The sequence below is a fragment of the Abrus precatorius genome, unplaced genomic scaffold (genome assembly GCF_003935025.1).
Source record: "Abrus precatorius isolate BTA unplaced genomic scaffold, Abrus_2018 Scaffold11, whole genome shotgun sequence".
Taxonomy (NCBI): domain Eukaryota; kingdom Viridiplantae; phylum Streptophyta; class Magnoliopsida; order Fabales; family Fabaceae; genus Abrus; species Abrus precatorius.
This window is the reverse complement of record NW_020874303.1, coordinates 20,052,277-20,073,505: the sequence shown is the minus strand read 5'-3', so window position 1 is coordinate 20,073,505 and position 21,229 is coordinate 20,052,277. Positions and strand designations below refer to the sequence as shown.

General features: G+C 26.8%; 3 protein-coding genes across 5 annotated transcripts; 2 read left to right on the top strand and 1 right to left on the bottom strand.

The window, feature by feature from the left end:
* Positions 1–655: 655 nt before the first annotated feature.
* LOC113853894 (probable lactoylglutathione lyase, chloroplastic) lies at positions 656–4,864 on the bottom strand. 2 transcript variants are annotated; one of them, XM_027484586.1, is made up of 9 exons: positions 4,604–4,864; positions 4,074–4,275; positions 3,862–3,986; positions 3,629–3,693; positions 3,170–3,382; positions 3,025–3,072; positions 2,659–2,766; positions 1,910–2,050; positions 656–1,098 (listed from the first exon to the last, which is right to left on the bottom strand). In XM_027484586.1, the coding sequence occupies exons 1-9, from the start codon at positions 4,728–4,730 to the stop codon at positions 1,057–1,059; spliced, it is 1,071 nt and encodes a 356-aa protein (XP_027340387.1). In that variant the 5' UTR covers positions 4,731–4,864; the 3' UTR covers positions 656–1,056. The 2 variants fall into 2 exon arrangements, 1 of the variants encoding a protein (XP_027340387.1); XR_003502706.1 differs by having other exon boundaries at positions 861–1,098; positions 1,603–2,050; positions 4,604–4,842.
* Positions 4,865–13,793: 8,929 nt separating this feature from the next.
* On the top strand, positions 13,794–16,972 carry LOC113854559 (ninja-family protein mc410-like). Of its 2 annotated transcripts, none has more exons than XM_027485614.1 (4): positions 13,794–14,236; positions 14,715–15,803; positions 16,209–16,354; positions 16,439–16,972. In XM_027485614.1, the coding sequence occupies exons 2-4, from the start codon at positions 14,825–14,827 to the stop codon at positions 16,721–16,723; spliced, it is 1,410 nt and encodes a 469-aa protein (XP_027341415.1). In that variant the 5' UTR covers positions 13,794–14,236; positions 14,715–14,824; the 3' UTR covers positions 16,724–16,972. The 2 variants fall into 2 exon arrangements, with proteins under 2 accessions (XP_027341415.1, XP_027341413.1); XM_027485612.1 differs by having other exon boundaries at positions 13,822–13,898; positions 14,050–14,236; positions 16,209–16,923.
* A 1,966-nt stretch (positions 16,973–18,938) lies between these two features.
* LOC113855780 (sugar transport protein 14-like) lies at positions 18,939–21,012 on the top strand. Its single transcript, XM_027487413.1, has 4 exons — positions 18,939–19,080; positions 19,315–19,637; positions 19,735–20,364; positions 20,572–21,012. The coding sequence occupies exons 1-4, from the start codon at positions 18,939–18,941 to the stop codon at positions 21,010–21,012; spliced, it is 1,536 nt and encodes a 511-aa protein (XP_027343214.1).
* The last annotated feature ends 217 nt before the right edge of the window (positions 21,013–21,229 follow it).

Below are 21,229 nucleotides of genomic sequence, written 5' to 3'. Positions count from 1 at the left end.
AAAAAAATAAGAATTCAATGAAACATTTTAAAAATAACTTAATTATATAGTATAAAAATATTATTTATAACTTAATTACATATTATAAAAATATTATTTATAACTTGTTCTTTATTCAATCCAAAATTTTGATTAATAACTTGTTTGTTTTACATGCCTAACGTAAATTAGGCAATTTTCAATGCATAAATCTTAGTCGTAGTTATTAAAGGGAAAAAAAAATCAACTCTAACCGATAAAGGTTAAAGGATACATTTAAATATACTACCTATTTAATAAATTATTTTTGAATAATAATTTATGGCATAAATTTAACAATAAAATTTTTTAAAATAAATTAAAAAGAATTTATTTTAATAAACCATATAAAAAAACTTATCGAAACAAACTAAAATTTACTTATAGAAGTCATAAAATTATTTTTCAAAGAAACTCAATGGAGAAACAAACACGCATAAGTCATTTACTTGAACTTAAATAAAAAAATTAATCGGAATATGGGTCATCTTCAAAATGTTAATTGTTTAACTAACAGATCTCCAATCAACAAGCTTAGTAGGAATAGTTAACAAACATATCAGCTAAGAAACTTGATAGTCAACAGACGGTAGTAGAGACAGATGACAGTTGATGAACATATAAATCAAGCGGAAATCAAAGTGGATATATCAGTTGGTCTAATTTAATTTGGATATTTTTTCTAAATTGATCAATTTAATCCACAAACACCCGTGTCAAAAACAAACTCAAAATAAGTAAAGGAATAACGTTCCATGATACACTTCTGAAGTATCCAGAGTGAACAACTACGTCTACCCTACAGCCAAAATCGCGAAAGAAAAGAAAATGGACGTAAAAGACATGTTTCTCAAGCTTGTTTCATTGTATATAGATAAAGATATTTGCTTCAATGGCCATTATTACATTATCTACAAAATCGGATTTGAATATGATACACTCTCTGATGTAAGCATTTTTCTTCAAAGAATACCGATTCTTTGACGGAGATTTTGATACAGATCTTACAAGATTGCTGTGATTACCTACCTAAATTCTCTACTCCAACTCCTTAAGAAAATCAACATTATCTACAAAAACCTGCACATTAGAAGTGGGAAAACTAGTAAGTTAAAAATGCTTGATTACTAAGAATTAATAAACATGAACAAGCTAGATCTCCGAATATACAAATGAAAGTAGTACTAAATAAGATATATACACACGATGAAAAATGCATGCTTACACTCTATACAGTTGAAGCCTAAATTTTTTCTAAACAACATGAATTATTAAGATGTCACTCCACAAGCCAAAGCAGACGGAAAACAAACCTTCCACCTCTTGTGATGTTAATTGAACGCAAAAGACAACACAAGCTAAAGATATCGAACACTAGCAAAAATTGTGGCACTGATCATAGAGGATGAATTCTAACTAAGCTAGCAAGTACGGGTAATCACAATCACAACACAAAATCCAATTAATTTGTTCAAAAAAAGGGAGAAATGGAGAAGTTTTAACACAAGATCAAGTTTGATACCAAGATACTTCCTACCATCTCAAAATATTACTACATTTACTAGTTATTTCACGTGAACCAACCTCAGGCTTAAGCTGTTGGGTAAAGATACACGAATGATTTTATATCTAACATCTCAAAGATACACGAATCAGTTCATCTTTGATATGGTATTAAAGCCTTTATCACCTAGTAATCAACAGTTTGATCCTTGTAATCCTCATTCTTTTATGTATGCGTTGAATATCCACAAGGGAAAATTGAGTTGTGTCATCCAAGGTTCAAGCTCTTGCATGCAGAGATGTATTAGATATAAAACCGTTCATGAGTTTTCAATTTCCAGCTTAAGCCTTGGGGAGACGTTAAATAATAAAGATCAATGAAACATACCGTCTTCCAACCATCAGGATCCAAGCATGCAGTAATTTTTGTGTTGATACCAGGTAATGGTCCAGGTTCCCGAGTAACCTTTCCTCCAGCTAGTTTAACCGCTTCTGCAGTTTTGTACACATCATCTGTGCCTATTGCAATCTGTAAAGGGGTATTACAGTAATAGATTAGAGAGTAAGAGAGAGAGTTTTCAGAGAAATAGGATGTTGTTATTTCTCAAAAGTTGAATACAAGAGGTGGAGCTTATTATACACTCTGATAAAACATGAGTTCAATGGATTCCTCACTAAACAGAATCTAACAACTGTACAAAACTATGATAGCTGTACTAACTAACATGAATATTCCAGAATCTAGAGACTTGAGAGCAGACTCACATCAGTCACTTACACTGATGCTGGGGAAAGGGGGGAGAAAATTAACAAAAGAACTATCTTTAAATTAGAGGTATGAAACACACAGCTAAGATTGAGCTACTGGCAACTTGGATAGTTTGCGTAAGGTCATAGGTTTAAACCTCATTGCCATGATTGTATAAAAAAATTAGATCTATGAAATTGGTATGTGTGGATACAAAAATACAAGGTAACAAGCATTTCAAATGGGTGAAAAAAAAATGAAAACTGAAGTTATTTTTATCATTTTATGTTAACACAAAATAAAATTTGATATCATAATTGCAACAATGAAAACTTCTTCAACAGATTCCAAGAAAAGAAGAATCAGAGAGGAGAGGAACATCTACTTACCTGAGCATAAGCGTTTCCTTTATCATATTCAGTGACTCCATAATTGTAAGTCAACTCCAGAACAGTACTTTTATCTTCTGGACCATATCCCAACATTGCTATGGTATACTGCCCAAAAGAAGGAATCACAAGTGAAACAAAGGCAAGCATAAGCCCAAAGTTTGAAATAAGGCATTGGGAAACTATTTTGGGGCCAATAGAGCAAGCAAGATGGATTCCTAAGCCTTATAAAGGTATCCAGCATACAAATAATTATATATCATATAAAGGCCTTTCAATTTGTTCACTAATGGATAATGTTGGAGCCATTATGTTGACTTACATTTATTCACAGAAAAGAATACATAACAAAGGAAGCCGTAGTACCTTGTAATCTGGATTATCTCGTGTACGAAGCAGCTCCATACCAAATGCCTAAACAGTAAGCAGCCACAAGAATATCTTAATGTTAAGTAAAGGAAATAAGAAAACTTTTAAGTCTAAACCAACATAAAATAGCATTAACCCTGACCTTCTCATAAAATTCTATGGAACGATTGAGATCACCCACTCGAAGCATTACTTGACACAAAGGTTCAGGAGTAGGACCTCTTTCCAGAAGTTCAAATTTGTAACCATCAGGATCTTCAATAAATGCAATTACTGAACGGCCTCCCTTGACAGGACCAGGCTCTCTAGTTATTTTGCCACCCTTAGCTCTTATTAGCTCCACTGCTTTTGCAACCTAATAAATAATCATACAGACAAAGAAATTCAGCATATATGTTTGTCAGAAGGACAATGGAGAGGAAATCCTAAATAACAACCAAAACTGCACCTCCACTCCACACCCCATCTCAAGAGAATAAAGACGCAATTTGACTGGTCACATGAGATTGAGAATAAAGGCCACCAACCCCCCAGAAATGAACACGCCTCACAAAGAAGTTAATAAAGGACAGTAGTGCATACTAAAGTATGGAAAACTTACATCATCAACAGCAATACCAAAATGGCCAAATCCAGTTCCAATATCATACTTGTCAACCCCATAATCTGAAATGTTGTTAAATGAAAAATGAATATTGATTGAAAGCTTTCTATGCACACACAGGTGTACCTTACTTCATGAAGTGCCAAAGTCCTTAAACTATCAAGAAAAGTCATCAAGTAGATTTGGTTTTGCACATCTCAAGAGGAACATCAACACAATGAGACCCTTACTGTATGTCAGTTCAATAACAAAGTGTGAGTCTTCGGGCCCATATCCAAGGAAGGCATTAGTGTATCTCTCTTCCGGTATGTCCCGCTTTCTGAGGAGCTTCATTCCCAGGCATTCGGTATAAAACCTGAAATCACCAAAGCGTAAATAAGCACTCCACAAAGTTGATTCTACTCTAGACAAGCAATTTGCAATCAATATAATGTCAAAATACTTTATGGTCCTGTCCAAATCCCCAACACGATATACAACATGGAGCATTCTTCTCTTATCCTGCTTCACCCATTCAAGTACATTTTCTTGTGAAGCAGCTGTGACTGATTGGGACACGTTCCCTGATGCCATCACTCTCATGGATTTACCATCTTGTCTGAACATCCTAGATGCTTTCAGGCCAAAACTAGGGGATTGAGACACTGCCCCAAAAACAAGAAATTGAGGTCAATTCAAATATATTCATCATTGGGATTGAAGGGTGTCCAAAATTATTCAGAAACTGAGGCTAATTAAACATACATGCGTACCCAATAACAAATCCACAAAAATTAGCGGAAGAAACAAGATTACTTCGTAAGTGTAATCAAGTTTTCACATATTAAAAACATTTTCAATTTTTGGAATTACCGAGGGTATAAAATCGAGTTCAATTGACATATAGGTATGAAAATTAAGCTTATATGGTGTGAGTGAATTAGGAGCATGTGCAGTGTATTGAAAGCAAGTTTAGCGAAGAGAGGAAGTTACCAGTGGGAAGATTGAAGGAAGAGAGAAGAGGAGAAGGGTTGAAGAGAGAGAGAGAAGAAGGTGATGAAAACCTAAGTGAGGAGAGAGTGGGTCGAATCGAAGAAGCCATGGGAATCACTCTCACCATTTTTTTGTGAGTGAGGCTATTGTTTGAGTTTTGGCTGTTGGCTTTGTGGTGGATGAGGAGAAGGAGAGGGAGAGAAGCACAACACAAGAATAGAATAACTTAGAACCCAAAGCTATTAGTACAAAGGTTACTTCCCAAATTGTTCCATTTGTGTAATTGTTTATTCTTTTTCCCTGTCAATTTTTTAGGGTTGGATTGGATGCAACTTGTGCATAATTACATGTATTGACTATTTTCTGGTTTTAGTTTGGTCAAAAATTAAATCATCTAGTTAGGATTAAAAAATTCATGTAAATAATATGGTGCAAACAATTAGTATGACCCAAATGTTGGACAAATAAATATCTCTTTTTTATATATCACATACTTATTTTATAATAAATAACTTTTTTTACTTACAAAGACATTTTATTTTATAATTTGTCGCCTTTAAAATAAAAAGTCATAGTAATTGATTAAAAATTTTGATTCAAATACATAAAAAATCTATAATTTTTTTACACTGTCATTTCAGCAAAAATATTAATCTTTATAATAACTAATATAAAAATCATATCTATAATATATATTAAGTAATTAATAATGTATTATTTGTATTAGTAATGTCTAATATAAAAATTTTTAAAATTTAATAATTATGTACAGGGTTATATATAATAAAATATATTGTATGAATCTTAATTATAAATTTTCAATAAATAGCTTAAATTTTGTTCTTTATTTTTTAAAGTGACCATTTAGATAAAAATAATATTACAAATTTTATAAAGAAAATATTAAATGTATAATATGTTTTTAAAACATTAATTACATTCATATTATATTATATTATATTATATTTAGACTACAAGTGGAAACAATATTTATATTTTTTAATATTTAATAAAATATAAAAAAATTAGGGTCAATAAATAATATAAAGCTTTAGCATTATTTTAAAAATATATACAATATCTTTAAAACAAATAAATAAGACTATTTTTACTTTATAGAGTTATCATGAAAAATTAGGTGCTTGCGGTGGTGCTCATAAATTTTATAGAGTATTCTATAGTTTTTTTAAATTAATGGCTGTAATTTCTTTAATGTGTTACAGATTAACATCTTTTTTAACTAAATTTCTAACTCTATTATTTATTAATATAAAATTAATAGTCATAATTATTCCACGTATAAAAATTAAAAAACAATACTAAACCCCCTCAATTACAATGATACAACAAATTTTATCAAAAAATTAATCAATTAGACTTATTGTTGTTTTTTATTTATGTAAACATATTGAATTATTTTTTTAAGTTATTGCTCCTATTATTATATTTTTTAAATGGTTCTGTGTCAAATAATTTTTTCTTTTTATTCATCATAAAATTAACTAAAAAATAATTGACGTAGTATCCATAAACTTGAGAAGATATTTTATATTTTATTGAGATTTTTAGATTAACAGATGTGATTTTTCTAATGTCTTAATGATAAAAAAAAATATTAACATATTTTTCAATTAAACTATTAACTCCATCATCTATCAATATAAAATTAATGATTAGAATCATTTTACATGTAAGAGAAAATATCAAACTCTCTCAATTACAAGGGATATCAGTAGATTTTACTTGACTAAAACTTTGTTTAAATATTTGGAGAGAGAAAGAAAATTAGAGTTTGAAAAGAAAAAGAGGGAAGAAAAAAAAAGATGAAGAAAAGTTAAACTATTTGTTTAATATTGAGAGAAAATGGTAAAGTATAGTTTAATAGTAAATGACATTATTGTCTTTAATATGTTTTATTCTTTAATTTAAAAAAATACAAAATATTATTATAATTTAAATTTATTTTTATAATTTTTTATGAAGAATTCTCACTTTAAAAACTAATATATTTTAAAAAATAAAATAAAATCATAATCGTGAAATAGTATAAGATAGTGAAAAAAGAAAAAACTCAAAATTAATTTCTAAACCCTAAATATTAATCCAAAACAACTAACAAGATGTCAAAAATTTAGAAAAATCTATTCACCCTTGGTTAGCTTTTAAAGTTAGTTGAACCCTATTAACTTTTTTCTTCTCTTTTCCTCTCCTCTTAACATTCAAAAGAAGTAAATATTTGTACTAACTAGTAAATATGTTCATGCGTTGCATGGATTTATTTTATTTTTATTAAATAAATTTATTTTAAAATATAAAATATATATATATATACTAAAAAATTATTATGTTAAATATAATTATACTGAGAAATATTATGAAATACTTCTCTATACATAACATTTTTTGTATACCCTATATATTTATCATAATTTTCAATACTAAGAATTATTATTCTTTTTATTGACGTTACTTTAAACATTGCAACGTATAACTAACAATGACTAAATATAAGTTTTGGTAAATATAATTCAACATAATTTAATGATTATCTTTAACTTTTGTTTATTGTCACACATAACTCACTTTTATTGGAAATTTTTTTTTCTTAAAATAAAAGGTCACTTGGAGTTACTTGTTGTAAAAAATATACGCGAAATAAGTATTTTGGCAACAATTTTGCTTCTTATAATTATTTTTGCTTCAATTATCCACTCTCCTAAATGCATGATAAGAGGTTTTATTTCATTGCACATTTCTAATGCGAGATTGATGTTTATAAGTAGCATAATTGACATTTCTTCTTTGAGTTGCAAACAATGGAAGAATTCATTAAAATTTAAAATATTCAAGAATTATATGAGATATATAAGCTTTTGTTCCGTAATTTTATCAGTTGTTTTGTCAATCTCATCAGAGTTTCTATAATATTTTATTGACCCTTCAATCATATTTATAAAATAATTATTAATATTATTAATAATGTCATTTAAAGGAGTAAACACGACTCTCTCGTAAAGATATTTTTCATCTCGCATTTGTTATTGAAAATTTAGATGTTGTGCTCTCAAAAATTTGTTTAAGTGAATCCTCCATTGGCTTGAGAAGATATACTTAAAATTTTGATCGACGTGAGAATGTATTTTTCTTTCTTACTAATTGTTAGAATGTTTCTATCTCAATTATATATTTAATTTATAATAAAAAATTATGATATAATATATTTAATTTATTATTTGTATGATATAATATGAATTATAAGAGTGGTTATCATAAACTCTATACATATATACTCAAATTATATTTAATAAATAAATCAACAAATATCATTATAGTTTATAATATTAATACCAATAAATTTATGAATATAATTTTATAATAATTCTTTAAATGAAATAAAGAATCAAATTAATTTTAAAATGTGAAATAATTATTTAAAATTATTTATCAATTTAAAAATGATAAAATGAACAAAATTAAACTAATAAATAAGTAAATTATATATATATATATATATATATATATATATTGTGATACATATTATTAGTTATTTTAAAATAGAATATAATAAATAAATTTCATACGGTAATAATTATAATAAATTTTAAAAGATATATAAATAAATATCAAAATAGTCAAAAAATTTAAGATTCTCTAAATTTTTAAAAATATTTAATGATAATATTAACAAATATTTTATTTACTACTTAAAAATTATATTTTTTAATAATTATGAGGAAAAAATTAATTTATAAAATTATGATATATAATAAATTGATAATAATATAATACATATTTTTAATATTTTTAATTTTAATTATTTATTAACAGATAAAAATAAATAAAATTAAAATACTAGACTAAAAGGAATATGTTGATTAAGTAAGGTATAAATAAAAAAAATTTATTACCATCATAATTTCATTAAAAATGACAATAATAATAATTTCAACATAAATACATAAAAAACCTATATGGTAATGTATGCAAATTAAAATATTTTAATTTTTTTTACTTTTATATAAATAAATTTATTTATAAAAATATCATATATATTAGAACAGTACTGTAAAATTAAAATGTGTATAATTTAGTATTTTTTAAAATTAATTATATTGATTTGAAATATTTGATAGATTAAAAAATATATATGATAAAATTTTTAAAGTATTCGTTATTATAAAATTTTAAAATAAATAATTATAACAATAACTTATTAAATATAAAAAAAATTAATGAGTTATAAAGTTTAAATAAAATACTCTACAATTTTTTATTTATGCATTTGTTTATATTTTTTAACCTAAATTTATATAATAAATTGTTTATTTATAATTATAGTTTAAAATTGTTAACAAAATGTTAATATAGAGAATATTTTAAACATTAATATTTATCTTATTATTAATTTAAAGTACATTTTTAGAGTTAGAAGTATATATTTAAATATATAATATGTTAAATTAATTAATAAAATAATTTAAATCAATATCACTAAAATTTGAATAGAAATTAAAGCAAAGATACAATTTTATTTTTAAATAAAAGGTAGTTTAAGAATTTTATTATTTTAAAAAAAAATATCTTTATTCATCTGATACAATTTTATTTTTAATCAAAAAGTAACTTAAGAATTTTATTAAATTTTGTAAAAATATCTTTGTTTACCAGGTACAATTTTATTTGAAAGTAAATTTTTAAATATTTTATATAAAATATTTTAATAATTTCGTATTAAATGTTATTCACAACAGTTTTGTTATTATCGTTTTTAACATAATATAATCATCAATTCTAATAGACTTTTCTTAAATATAATTCAAAGATAATAAATATGAATCAAATATAATTTTAATTAATTTTCATTTAATACAATTTATAGTGGATTCGTTTATAAATTTTGTTATAAATATATAAAATAATATAAAGTTATTATTTATACATCGAAATGACTCTAAACATTCTAAATTTTAATAAACATAAATTATATTATAAATACATAGAGTAATAAGCATGTATAATCTATAGAATAATGAGTATGTGTAAAATATAAAAGTGACTTTATACCTTCTAAATTTTAACAACCATAACTTTTATAAATTTTGTTATAAATGCACAGAGAGTAATAAGATAAGACAGAGATATATAATAAGATAATAAAAATATTTTATAAAAGATGAAAATGTTTGGCAATATTTTACTTTTCAAATTTTACACAACTTAAAAGTATTTATATAATATTAGAATAAAAATTATTCAATTTTCTAAATTTTTTATTATTATTTTTTGTTTACAATTTTTTACTTCGTCTTTCTCAAGTTGCGACCTACAAAAAAATATCGAATATAAATTATTATATGATTTAAGAAATTTGAACAATATACTACAAATTTATGATTTATACATTAATCTTCTCATTCTTTTTGGTAAATTTAGTATTCCTAAAATTGGAGATATAGGTGAATAACTTATTACTAAGTTATTTTCTTTTATTTTCATATTTATATTGTCTAAAGTTTCTTTTTTCTCAATTTGTAAATATTAAACAATGAAAATAAAGTTATTCATCATCATATTATAAATATTATAAATGAAAATAATGAAATTGAAATTTAATTTTTTATATTATATTCACTATTGACCGAAATTTTATTTGTAGTGAAAATTTGTCTTTCACAACTTTCAAAGTAAATACTTATTTTTATTTAAAAAATATGTGAAGTGTCAATAATCTTTCAAAGTTATGAGGCAATTTCAACCCTTTACTATCTCCCTTAAAAAAAGTATCACATAAAAATATTTATTTTTTTAATATATTTTATTTATACAATTCATTAATTGATTATATTTTCAAATAAGTTAAAACTTAACATATTTGATTACAATTTTAGATGTTGTAATAAGATCTTTTAACTTTATTTGTACTAATTATTTAAGAATTTCATCAAATAAAATAAATATAATTGAATTCTTAGATTCTTTAACATCAAGTTCAAGATGAAACACGTGATGTATATAAATTAAGGTAATAATATATAATTTAATTTGTTTTAATTTTAAAATTTAGAAATTAAAATACATAGTGTTATAACTATATCAATAAATTAATTACCTTGTCATTGGGTACTTAGCATCTTTGTAACATAATTCACATTTAAAATTTGTACCTGTGAAAAAAATATTTTCTTACAATGAGGCAAAAAATATGATACAAACTATTTTTAAGTAATATATCATTTAAAGTTATAATATAACTAATTATGTTGTTCTTAAAATTAATTAAAAAATTAGTTTAAAAATTAAATAAGAACACACTATAAGAGAGATTAAATTCATCATATCACTCTTTGATTTTGCCATTGTTAAAATTTTAGATATGTTTTTGAAATTTTCTAACTTAAGAAGAATGTAGATCTTGATGTAAAAATAGAAATATTACCTATAATATTTATCTTCATTGGAACTTGTTGTTTTCCTATAAAAGCATGAAAAATATATAAATAAACAATTATTTGTGATGAATATAAGAAAATTATTATATATTTGATACAAATTAATCAGTTAAAAATAAGTTTCAATACATGATATTATTTAAAAATAATATAACTCTATGATTACTCAAAAAATTAATTAAAAATATATAACATAATTTAGTGAAATAAAATAAAAATATCAATATCAAGAACACATATACTTACCGTGAATAAGTAATTTTTTACAGTTGACATGATTACAAAATATAAAGAAAAAGAAAGATAATAAAAAAAATAGTAAGCAAGTGTTTGAAAGTTATGTAAATGTGACTTATATAAGTACAAATGAAATACTAGAAATATATAAAAAGTCAAAAAGTAAAAAATTAATATAATAAAAGTTATGTTTTTATCTATATTAAAATATTTTCAAAAATATTTTTATACAATTTAATTAATATTTTTTTTCTTATTTCAATATTTGACATAGAATGTTTTTAAATTATTTTATTTATAATAAATTTTAATATTTTTTTATTAAATATAATTTACAGTGTTTTTGTTATTTTAATTTGTAACATTATATAACTATCAATTCTAATAAAATAAAAATTACATTAAACTAATTAATAAAATAATTTAAATTAATATCATTCAAATTTAAATATAACTCAAAGTAAAGATATAATTTTATTATTAATTTAAATTATATTTTAGTGTTTGAAGTAGATAATAAAATAAAGATTATATTAAACTAATTAATAAAATAATTTAAATTAATATCATTAAAAATAAATTGATAAATTAATAACTTAAACGTAAAGATATAATTTTTTAATTAAAATGTAACTAAAAAAATTTATAGATATTTTTTTCTATTTAATTATTTTCTTTTTCTTAAAAGTTATTCACAACAATTTTGTTATTGTTGTTTTTAAAATAATATAATCATCAATTCTAATAAAATGTCCTTCAATACAATTAAAAGATAATAAGTACAAATTATATATAATTTTAATTTATAAATTATAAAAAAATTATAATTAATTTTAATAAACAATAATTTAAAACAATTTATAGTATGAATATTTATGTTGCCGTTTGTAACTTAATATAACTATAATAATAAATTCTAATAAGCATTCTTTAAATATAATTAGAAGATAATAAGTATGAATAAAATATTATTTTAATTTATAAGTAATACGTTTTAAATTTTAATATATAAAATAATAAGTAAATGCAGTCAATAAGAATGACTTTAATGCATAGAATAATAAGTAGGTGAATTTATATATAGAAATGACTTTACACATTTTAAAATTTAATGCATAGAGTAATAAGTAAGTGAAGTTACATATATAAAAACAGGAAAGATCTTTTTACACTGGTTAAGTCTAAAAACTCTTAACACTAAATCTGAATTTTCATTTAACTTAAATCTAACGAATTATAATTTATTATTTCACTGATAATTAGATGTAAGTTAAATAAAATGTTCAAATTGGGTGTAAGAGTTTTTAGATTTAGTAAGAAGATCTTTCTCCATATAAAAATAACTTTATATATTTCAAAATTTAATGCATAAAATAATAAGTAGGTGCAATCAATTATATATATATTTAGAGTATTTCATATTTAGTAATGTCATTTCACATTATTTTTCCAGTAATTCAAAGCTTAAATTTTTACCTACAATTATGTTCAAGCTTAAAAATGAATAATATTTTACTTATTTATTATCTTACATACTTGAAATAATTAGTATTAAAATAAAAAAAAATGCTTTTAGTGAATTAAAATAAATATATTAGTACAAAAAGTATATTAAATAATGATTAAAACTCTGAGAATGATTCAAGTCTAATTTTTTTTTAATAAATTATAAAAGATAAATATTCGTATATTATGAAGTTATTTTTATATATACACATATTAGTATCTATATTTATATCACTCATATATGTATTTGCATCCATCAGACGAAGACAAAACTTTATAAGACGAAATGAATTTTATATTTTTATAAATATAATTTAATAAGATCTTAATTTTTAATTTTTAATCATTATAAAATTTAATTTATTTAAAAATTATCATTATTATAATTAAGTAAAATAATTAATATGAATTTGATCACTTCAAAATAATTATTGAAGATACTATGTTATATCGATAAAATAATTCAAACCCTCTAAAAATAAAAAAAATAATGATAAAATTTACATAAATTTTATTTAAAAGCCTAAAAATATATTTACATATTTTTTTACATTAAAAATATATTAATATACAAATTTTTTAAAAATGTATTGCAAAATTACATAACTATTACATAAAATCGTACTAATATTAAAATTATACCAGACTACATAAAACAAAACTTTATATGCACGGTGACTATGAGTTAATGTCAATATTTAAATATATATTTTGATTATAAACTAAATTTTAAGAAAATAAATAAATATCTTTTCTCTATAATAATTCAATCTAAAAAAATTTGACCAAGTCAAATTTAATAATTAATATAAACAATTAAACAGAATTTATTTAATTCCGAAATGATGTAATTAAGAGCAAAATTGACCAAATTTAAAAAAAAAAAAACGTTAACACGAGAAACACATGCGCAAGGTGTTTTTCTTCCGAAAGAAAATAAATATTAATTGTTCCAGAAGAACGTTTATTTATTTATTTCCTTCTTTACAAATTATTGTAAATTATTGTGTCTGTGTTCTCTCACTTCTCATTTCTCAAGCACTCCTAAGATGTACTTGACTGACACTTAGGGTTTGATCATCTTTGCCTCTCTACCAATTACAGTATCTCTCTTCTCAGATTCAAATTCTCTGTGCTTTTCCTGATACATCCCTTCTTCATTTTTTTATCCTTGTTTATTTATTTGTTTGTTTATTTATTTATTATCAGTTTCGCATTTTTCCTTTCAATTTTCTTCCCCAAATATGCACACAGAACAAGCTAGGAAACTGAGCCCCACCCCATTTTCCCTTAACTTTCGAGCCATGAATTAGGAAACCCATGTTTTCGAATTTATGAGAAAATAAAAGAGCTTTCCCAGTCCAATTACCTTATGCTTCGATCTTTCTTTCATTCAAGTATCACTTCAACGAAGGAAGGAAAATTATGACCCTGAATTGAGGTGAGTCTCCCTGCCTTTTCTAATTTCGACTGACTGTTTGGATTTTGTGAGCTTATTTTGGTTTTACTTTATCTTATAATTTGTACTTTGTAGAGAGAAGCAGAGACCAAAATGGTTGCTTTATTTGGTGTTTTCCATATCCTTGTCAATGTCATTGTGCTGTATCTGTTCCCCTTAGATTTGTGATTGATTTCAAAGTTGTCTGAAGTCAATGGATTTTGCATTTTGTTTTTGGTGGTTTTCGACTGTAAAAGAATCACAAATGCAGTCCTTGTGGCAACACGTGCTCCACAATTTAAAACCATGAAGTTTTTGTAAATGAAATCTCACCTGTGCTATAGAGATAGAAATGAGTTGTGTTGTATGTCCATTAGCACAAATGAAAATGATAATTATGTTGTTATTTTCATTGTATGAGTCTGATGATGCAATGGATATTTGATATGGCTTACCTTATTTGCTTTCAAACTGAATGCAGCCATTTTAGGATAGTTACTCATTGTAAGAAGGTGGCATCATGAGACATTTGATAATCAAACTGGGAAGAAATTATGCCTGACTTGTTTTGATTGGCTTAAGTATTACAATATGGAGGATGAGAATGGACTTGAGCTCAGTTTGGGTCTATCTTGTGGTGGCTCATCTATCAAACCCAAGAATGGTAGCTCCTCAGATACAAGAGCAAAAAAGGCTGTTAGAAGGGGCAAAATGGTTGATGACTTCAAGACCATATTTGATGCTGGTCCTCAGAAACCAAATTCAACTAATGACAATAAAAAAATTGATATCTCAAAACCTCACAAGAATTTCTTTAGTGACCTTTCAAAGGCCAAGGAACTGAAGGAAGAGAATGCTTCTTTAAATTTAAACGGGAGAGGATTTTGGGTTGCAAACAGTAACAAACCTGTTCAGATTGAGGATGATAAACAGTTAGAAACAGGAATCAAACGAAAAATGTCTTTCGATGAGATAAAGCATCGCAAGAAGCATGAAATTGATGTTCACACAAGAACATCACACATTTCTGTGACAGGAGATGGCTTAACAGCTGAAAATGAAGATGTTGCAGATTCTGAAACTGAGAACTCTAACTCTATGCCTATACTGTGTGACGTTGATGGTCCCAAGCAATTCATTAGGGTTGGTGCTTCTTCTGATGTACCAAAAGATATTCGTGGAGTTGCTGTCTCAAGTGCCACTGACTTGAATGGGGAGAAAAGATTTACTGGTTCATCAGGAAAAGATTTTAAGCATGCAAATTTAACTTATGGTTCTTCTTTCTCTGTCCAACAAGTAAATATGATGAATGCGCCTTATCCATTGTCAATGAAAGATCCCAACTCTGTTCATGCACCAAACCCTCAGATATCTGGGGCAATGCATGCAATGTCCACTGCAACTGGTGAACTTTCAGGAGCCCAGCCTGTGAGCAATGGAAGCTTGCCAGTGATGTTTGGCTATTCTTCTGTTCAGCTTTCGAAGTTGGGTAAGGACAACACATGGGGTGGGGTTACTGTATCTCAACAACCACATCCTTCTTTTACTGGGAGTGGTCCACCAAACACAGGTAATCATGATATGGATGGAATATTATGTTAATAATCTTTCCCACTGTAACTTCCAAGATTACATGAATTAGGGGGTATGATACATTTTTTGTTTTGGAATACACACAGACACATAAATGTGGACTCATGCACGCATATCTTAAACATTGAGCTTGTTAAGCAAAACTTTAAAATTCCAAAAAAACCAATAGAAAACCGGAATGTAAAACAAAGGTCAAAGAAGCTAATTGCATCTACATTTGTCTGTCTGTTCACGCAATGCAATGGTTTAATATAAGATTGTAATTACTACAAGTATCTCTGCATATTTTGATACCCAACACCACTTTCAAGGTTCCTGTTTATCATTGTGCTTGTACTTGCTTTTATTGGAAATGGCATTTTACTGTTATATGTGAATACAGCTGCCATATGCGGAATCTCACATAACACATTTGAGGCTATGCCATCTGAAGTAAGAACATCAGAAATGTCCAAAGGAGATGGAATACACTCAAAACAGCATCATGTCGCTGAAGAAAGCTCCTCCTCTCAGCCTGAAGATGTGATAGTAAGTATCACAAACCTCACAGCAAAAAATGCATTAGACCAGTCAACAGGAGAAGGCTCCTCAATTGATTTTTCCATTATTAAGCTAGGTGTTGCTGCAGATGTGAAATTTAGCGGGGGTGGTTCCTGTCCAAACCTACCTTGGGTATCCACCACAGGATCAGGCCCAAATGGTAGGACAATATCTGGTGTTACTTACAAATCCAGCACCAATCAAATCAGGATTGTTTGTGCATGTCATGGTTCTCACATGACTCCTGAGGAGTTTGTGAGGCATGCAAATGAAGACCAAACCCAAGCCAGTCCAGAGGGCAGTGCAGTTTTGGGTACAGTAGCAAATGGCAATCCTCCAGCCTCTGCTCGCAGCTGAAGATTTGTATCCAGAAATACTAGTAACATGTTTTTGGAGACTCTTTCCTACAAACTCCTTGTTTTGAGTGAACTTCATTTGATTTCCCAGCTCTAGCAAGATTCACATGAAATTCACTTAATAACAGTGCCTTATAAAAAATATCTTAGAAATTGTGTTGTTAGCATTCTTTTTATTGTAATATCCTAGTTCAATTTTACTAATTGTTTTTTATGGGGGAAAAAATGAGAAATTTAAGCTTTTATTTTTTGCACATATGTGAGATTCCTTTTATTATTATTATTATTAGTATTATTTTTTTTTTGTACGATCATTGAATTATAAGGGTGATATTTAAAATTGTACAAATTATAAAAGAATTAAACTTACAAGTCACAGTGAGAAAAAGTGATTGAATATATAATGCGTGAAAAAATTGAGATTGTAGAAAATTAATTTAATTTTATATTAATAAAGGTTACTAACAAAAATTATATTATAAAAGATGACAAAAATGTCCTTAAAAAAAAGGATTTGCACATAATTCTTTGTATATGACATGAAAAAAATTAATGTTAATCTTGAGTTATAAAAGAAGAATTTAAAATTTAAGAGTTTTTGCTTTTATAATACTAATTAGTAAAATTTAAACAATTGGAACGAGATATAAGATAAATAAGATAATTTTTATATATCTTTTGTAAAAAATTAACACATTTTGTGGGCCATAGTATAAAATCAGTTTATTATTATTTACTTTTTTTTAGAACTGTTAATTCTTTCAATGTATATTTAACTCATTTTATTTTAAAAAAATATTTTTAATGTGGGTTTCACGTACAGCCGTGCTAAAATGTTGATAAGAAACAGACACATAAAGTTTAGAAAAAGATTCAACACAAAAAATGTTCAAAAAATAAATAAAGTCAGAAGAATGTTATTGTTATACCTATATGTCTATTGTTATTATAATTTTTAAAAAAAAGTTATGTGAAATAACCTTACTATAAGAGAAAAGAAAATATTTTAAACAAAAGTCATTTAAAAAGAAGTAATATAGACGTATATATGTAACAATAGATACATCATAAATTCTGTTTCATTTTCTTGCAATATATATAATAATTTTCTCCCTTAAGCAATTAAAACATAAGAGACTCCTCAGAAGTCATTCCTTTATTCAATTGTTAAGGTAATATCCCTTCATTTAATTATCAAGTAACATGCCCTTTCATTTAATTATTAAATAACATTAATTTATACACCCATAAAACATTTCTTACTCGCTAATCTCATGACATGTTGGATATTTTTGTTTCTTGCTCTTTTGTATTGTGACCATAAACACCGGAACTGGCTTTGAAAAGTGTAGGAGGGAAAGAATGCATGGCTTCGCTTTGGGAAGCAAAGCCGTGGTAAAATTTTGAACACTTCATTAGTTGCCTCACGTTTTTACACAATTATTTTAGGGCCACTTTGAAAAGCCCAATATACTTATATACATGTTATCTTTATTCTTATTTATGAAAACAATTTTTGCTGAAAAAAAACATTTTTTTAATACATGTATTTAGACACATGTTAAAAAAATATTATAAAAAATAAGTATTTAATTTATCAAAACTAACAAAATTCAATTATATGTTATAAATTTATATTGTATTATAGAAATATCTATAATATTAAATAATTAAATTAAAAAATTATATGAATAACGAATAAACATCTTACTAATATAAATTTCATGATAATTAAAAAAATTACACAATTAAAATCTCGGCGGAGTTGGCTTATTTTGAATGATAGACTGCCAAATAGACAATATTTGATGTGTGGTGGTGGCCAAACAAGCAAACCATTAACTGTTAGATGACAATTAAATTTCGGTAATGATTGTTTCTGTGAATCAATATCTCTTTTTTACTCAACTGCAAAAATTACGTTTCATAACTGAACCCTCCCTTTTTTCCCTTTCTGATATCATGTGACTCCAAAATTAACACTTTTCATGCTAAAATGATAGACTGTTGTTTCCTTACCATATCTCTTTCTGTCCTATACTTTTTTTAGGGTGCTTTTGGTTAAAAGTCGAATTAGATATCTTATGGTGAGTGTGATTGTTGAATTGACTCTATTATATAAAGCCCGAAAAGTGGTTTTTGTTAACACTTGTATACTTTCTGCCTTTCCTTTTGGCATCACTCAAGAGGGAGACAAGAAGAATACGTATCAAAAAATGGCAGGTGGAGGATTTGTTGATGCAGGATCTCTCAAGAGAGCTCATCTCTACGAGTACAAGATTACTTGGTACTTCATTTTTTCATGCATCGTTGGAGCTCTTGGTGGCTCTCTCTTTGGATATGATCTTGGTGTTTCAGGTGATTATGTCCTTCACAATGATATCATTTGAATTGACCATGCTCACATTGTCAAATGAATACGATTGTATGTTATAATAAACCAAGACATCAAAGTATGTATCATGATCAAATTCTAAAAATGATATGGAGAGCCTTTTTTCATGTGAAGAAGAAAATGAGAATTTTACAGCTTCTAAGAGGTTAACGTTGGTTTATAAACATGATATAGATATTGATGAATTATTCTCTCAGGTGGAGTTACTTCCATGGATGATTTCCTGAAAGAATTCTTCCCCCAAGTGTATGAGAGGAAGCATTCACATCTGCAGGAAACAAATTATTGTAAATATGATGATCAAATATTGACACTTTTTACTTCCTCTCTGTACTTTGCGGCCCTTATTGCCACTTTCGGTGCTTCTAGCCTAACAAAAAACAAAGGAAGGAGGGCTAGTATCATTGTTGGCTCCGTAAGCTTCTTTGTAGGAGCTGTCCTAAATGCTTTTGCCAAGAACATTGCAATGTTGATCATTGGGAGAATCCTTCTTGGCATAGGCATTGGATTTGGTAACCAAGTAAGTTCAACTAATGCTGCTCCAAAATTATATATGTTATGTTCGTGATGAAAACTTGAGTTAATCTTTGTTATGCATTTTTCTTATTGTTGTTTAGGCTGTTCCCTTGTACCTATCTGAAATGGCTCCTGCAAAAGTCAGAGGAGCAGTGAACCAACTATTCCAACTCACAACTTGCTTGGGAATTTTGGTTGCTAACCTTGTGAATTATGGTACCGAGAAACTTCATCCATGGGGATGGAGGTTGTCTCTTGGTTTAGCTACAGTTCCTGCAATTGTCATGTTTTTGGGTGGTTTGTTGTGTCCTGAGACACCTAACAGTCTTGTGGAACAAGGCAAATTGGAGGAGGGAAGAAGGGTTTTGGAGAGAGTTAGGGGTACCCCCAATGTTGATGCTGAATTTGAAGATCTTGTTAATGCTAGCAAAGAAGCACAGGCCATCAAGAACCCATTCCAAAACCTCCTTCTAAGAAAGAACAGACCCCAATTAATAATTGGTGCCGTGGCTATTCCTGCATTCCAACAGCTAACTGGCAACAACTCCATCCTCTTCTATGCTCCTGTCATTTTCCAGACTGTAGGCTTTGGCTCTGGGGCAGCTCTATATTCATCTGTTATTACTAGTGTGGCACTTGTTATTGCCACCTTGATCTCAATGTTCTATGTTGACAAGTTTGGTAGGAGAGTTTTCTTTTTGGAATCTGGCGCTCAAATGTTTTGCTGCATGGTAACTACCCTTTCACACCAGCTTATCTACTTAAATAAATTGCTTCAATTTTTCTAACCTGCACAAAATTGCATGTGATAAAAATGTATATATAGTAAATTTTTATTAAAAATTACAGAATTTAATAATACGGTTAAATATTACAATTTTTAATAAAAACTTACTATTTATTAATTTCTTATCTAATTGGATCATTTTCATCTGCAGGTTGCCACAGCAATTGTTTTGGCTCTTTGTTTTGGCAAAGGCAAAGAATTGTCATTTGGGGTTGGTATCTTTTTGGTTATTGTGATTTTCTTGTTTGTGTTGGCATATGGAAGATCTTGGGGTCCCTTGGGATGGTTGGTTCCCAGTGAGCTTTTCCCATTAGAGATAAGGTCAGCTGCACAAAGTGTTGTGGTGTGTGTTAACATGGCCTTCACTGCAATTGTGGCACAATTCTTCCTCGTATCACTTTGCCACCTTAAATATGGAATCTTCTTGCTGTTTGGGGGCTTGGTGTTCCTTATGAGCTGCTTTGTCTTCTTCTTCTTGCCGGAAACCAAACAAGTTCCAATTGAGGAGATTCACTTGTTGTTTGAGAAGCACTGGTTCTGGAAGAAAATTGTTGGAGATGCAAATCAAGAGAATTCAGTTGGCCATTTATAAGATGCCAAGAAATTGAACCAGAGACGTTGTTGGATTTAACACTTGAGTCTTGCTAACAACTACCTTGAGGACATTAATCAAGAACTTAAAAAATGAATCTTTTTGATAAAAAAAAGTTATTTTGATTCTTTAATTAATGCCTAAAGGGAATTGATTGATATTAACTTAAAACTTATCCCGATTTAATTAACTCTGCCTCTGGAAACGACATTTGAAA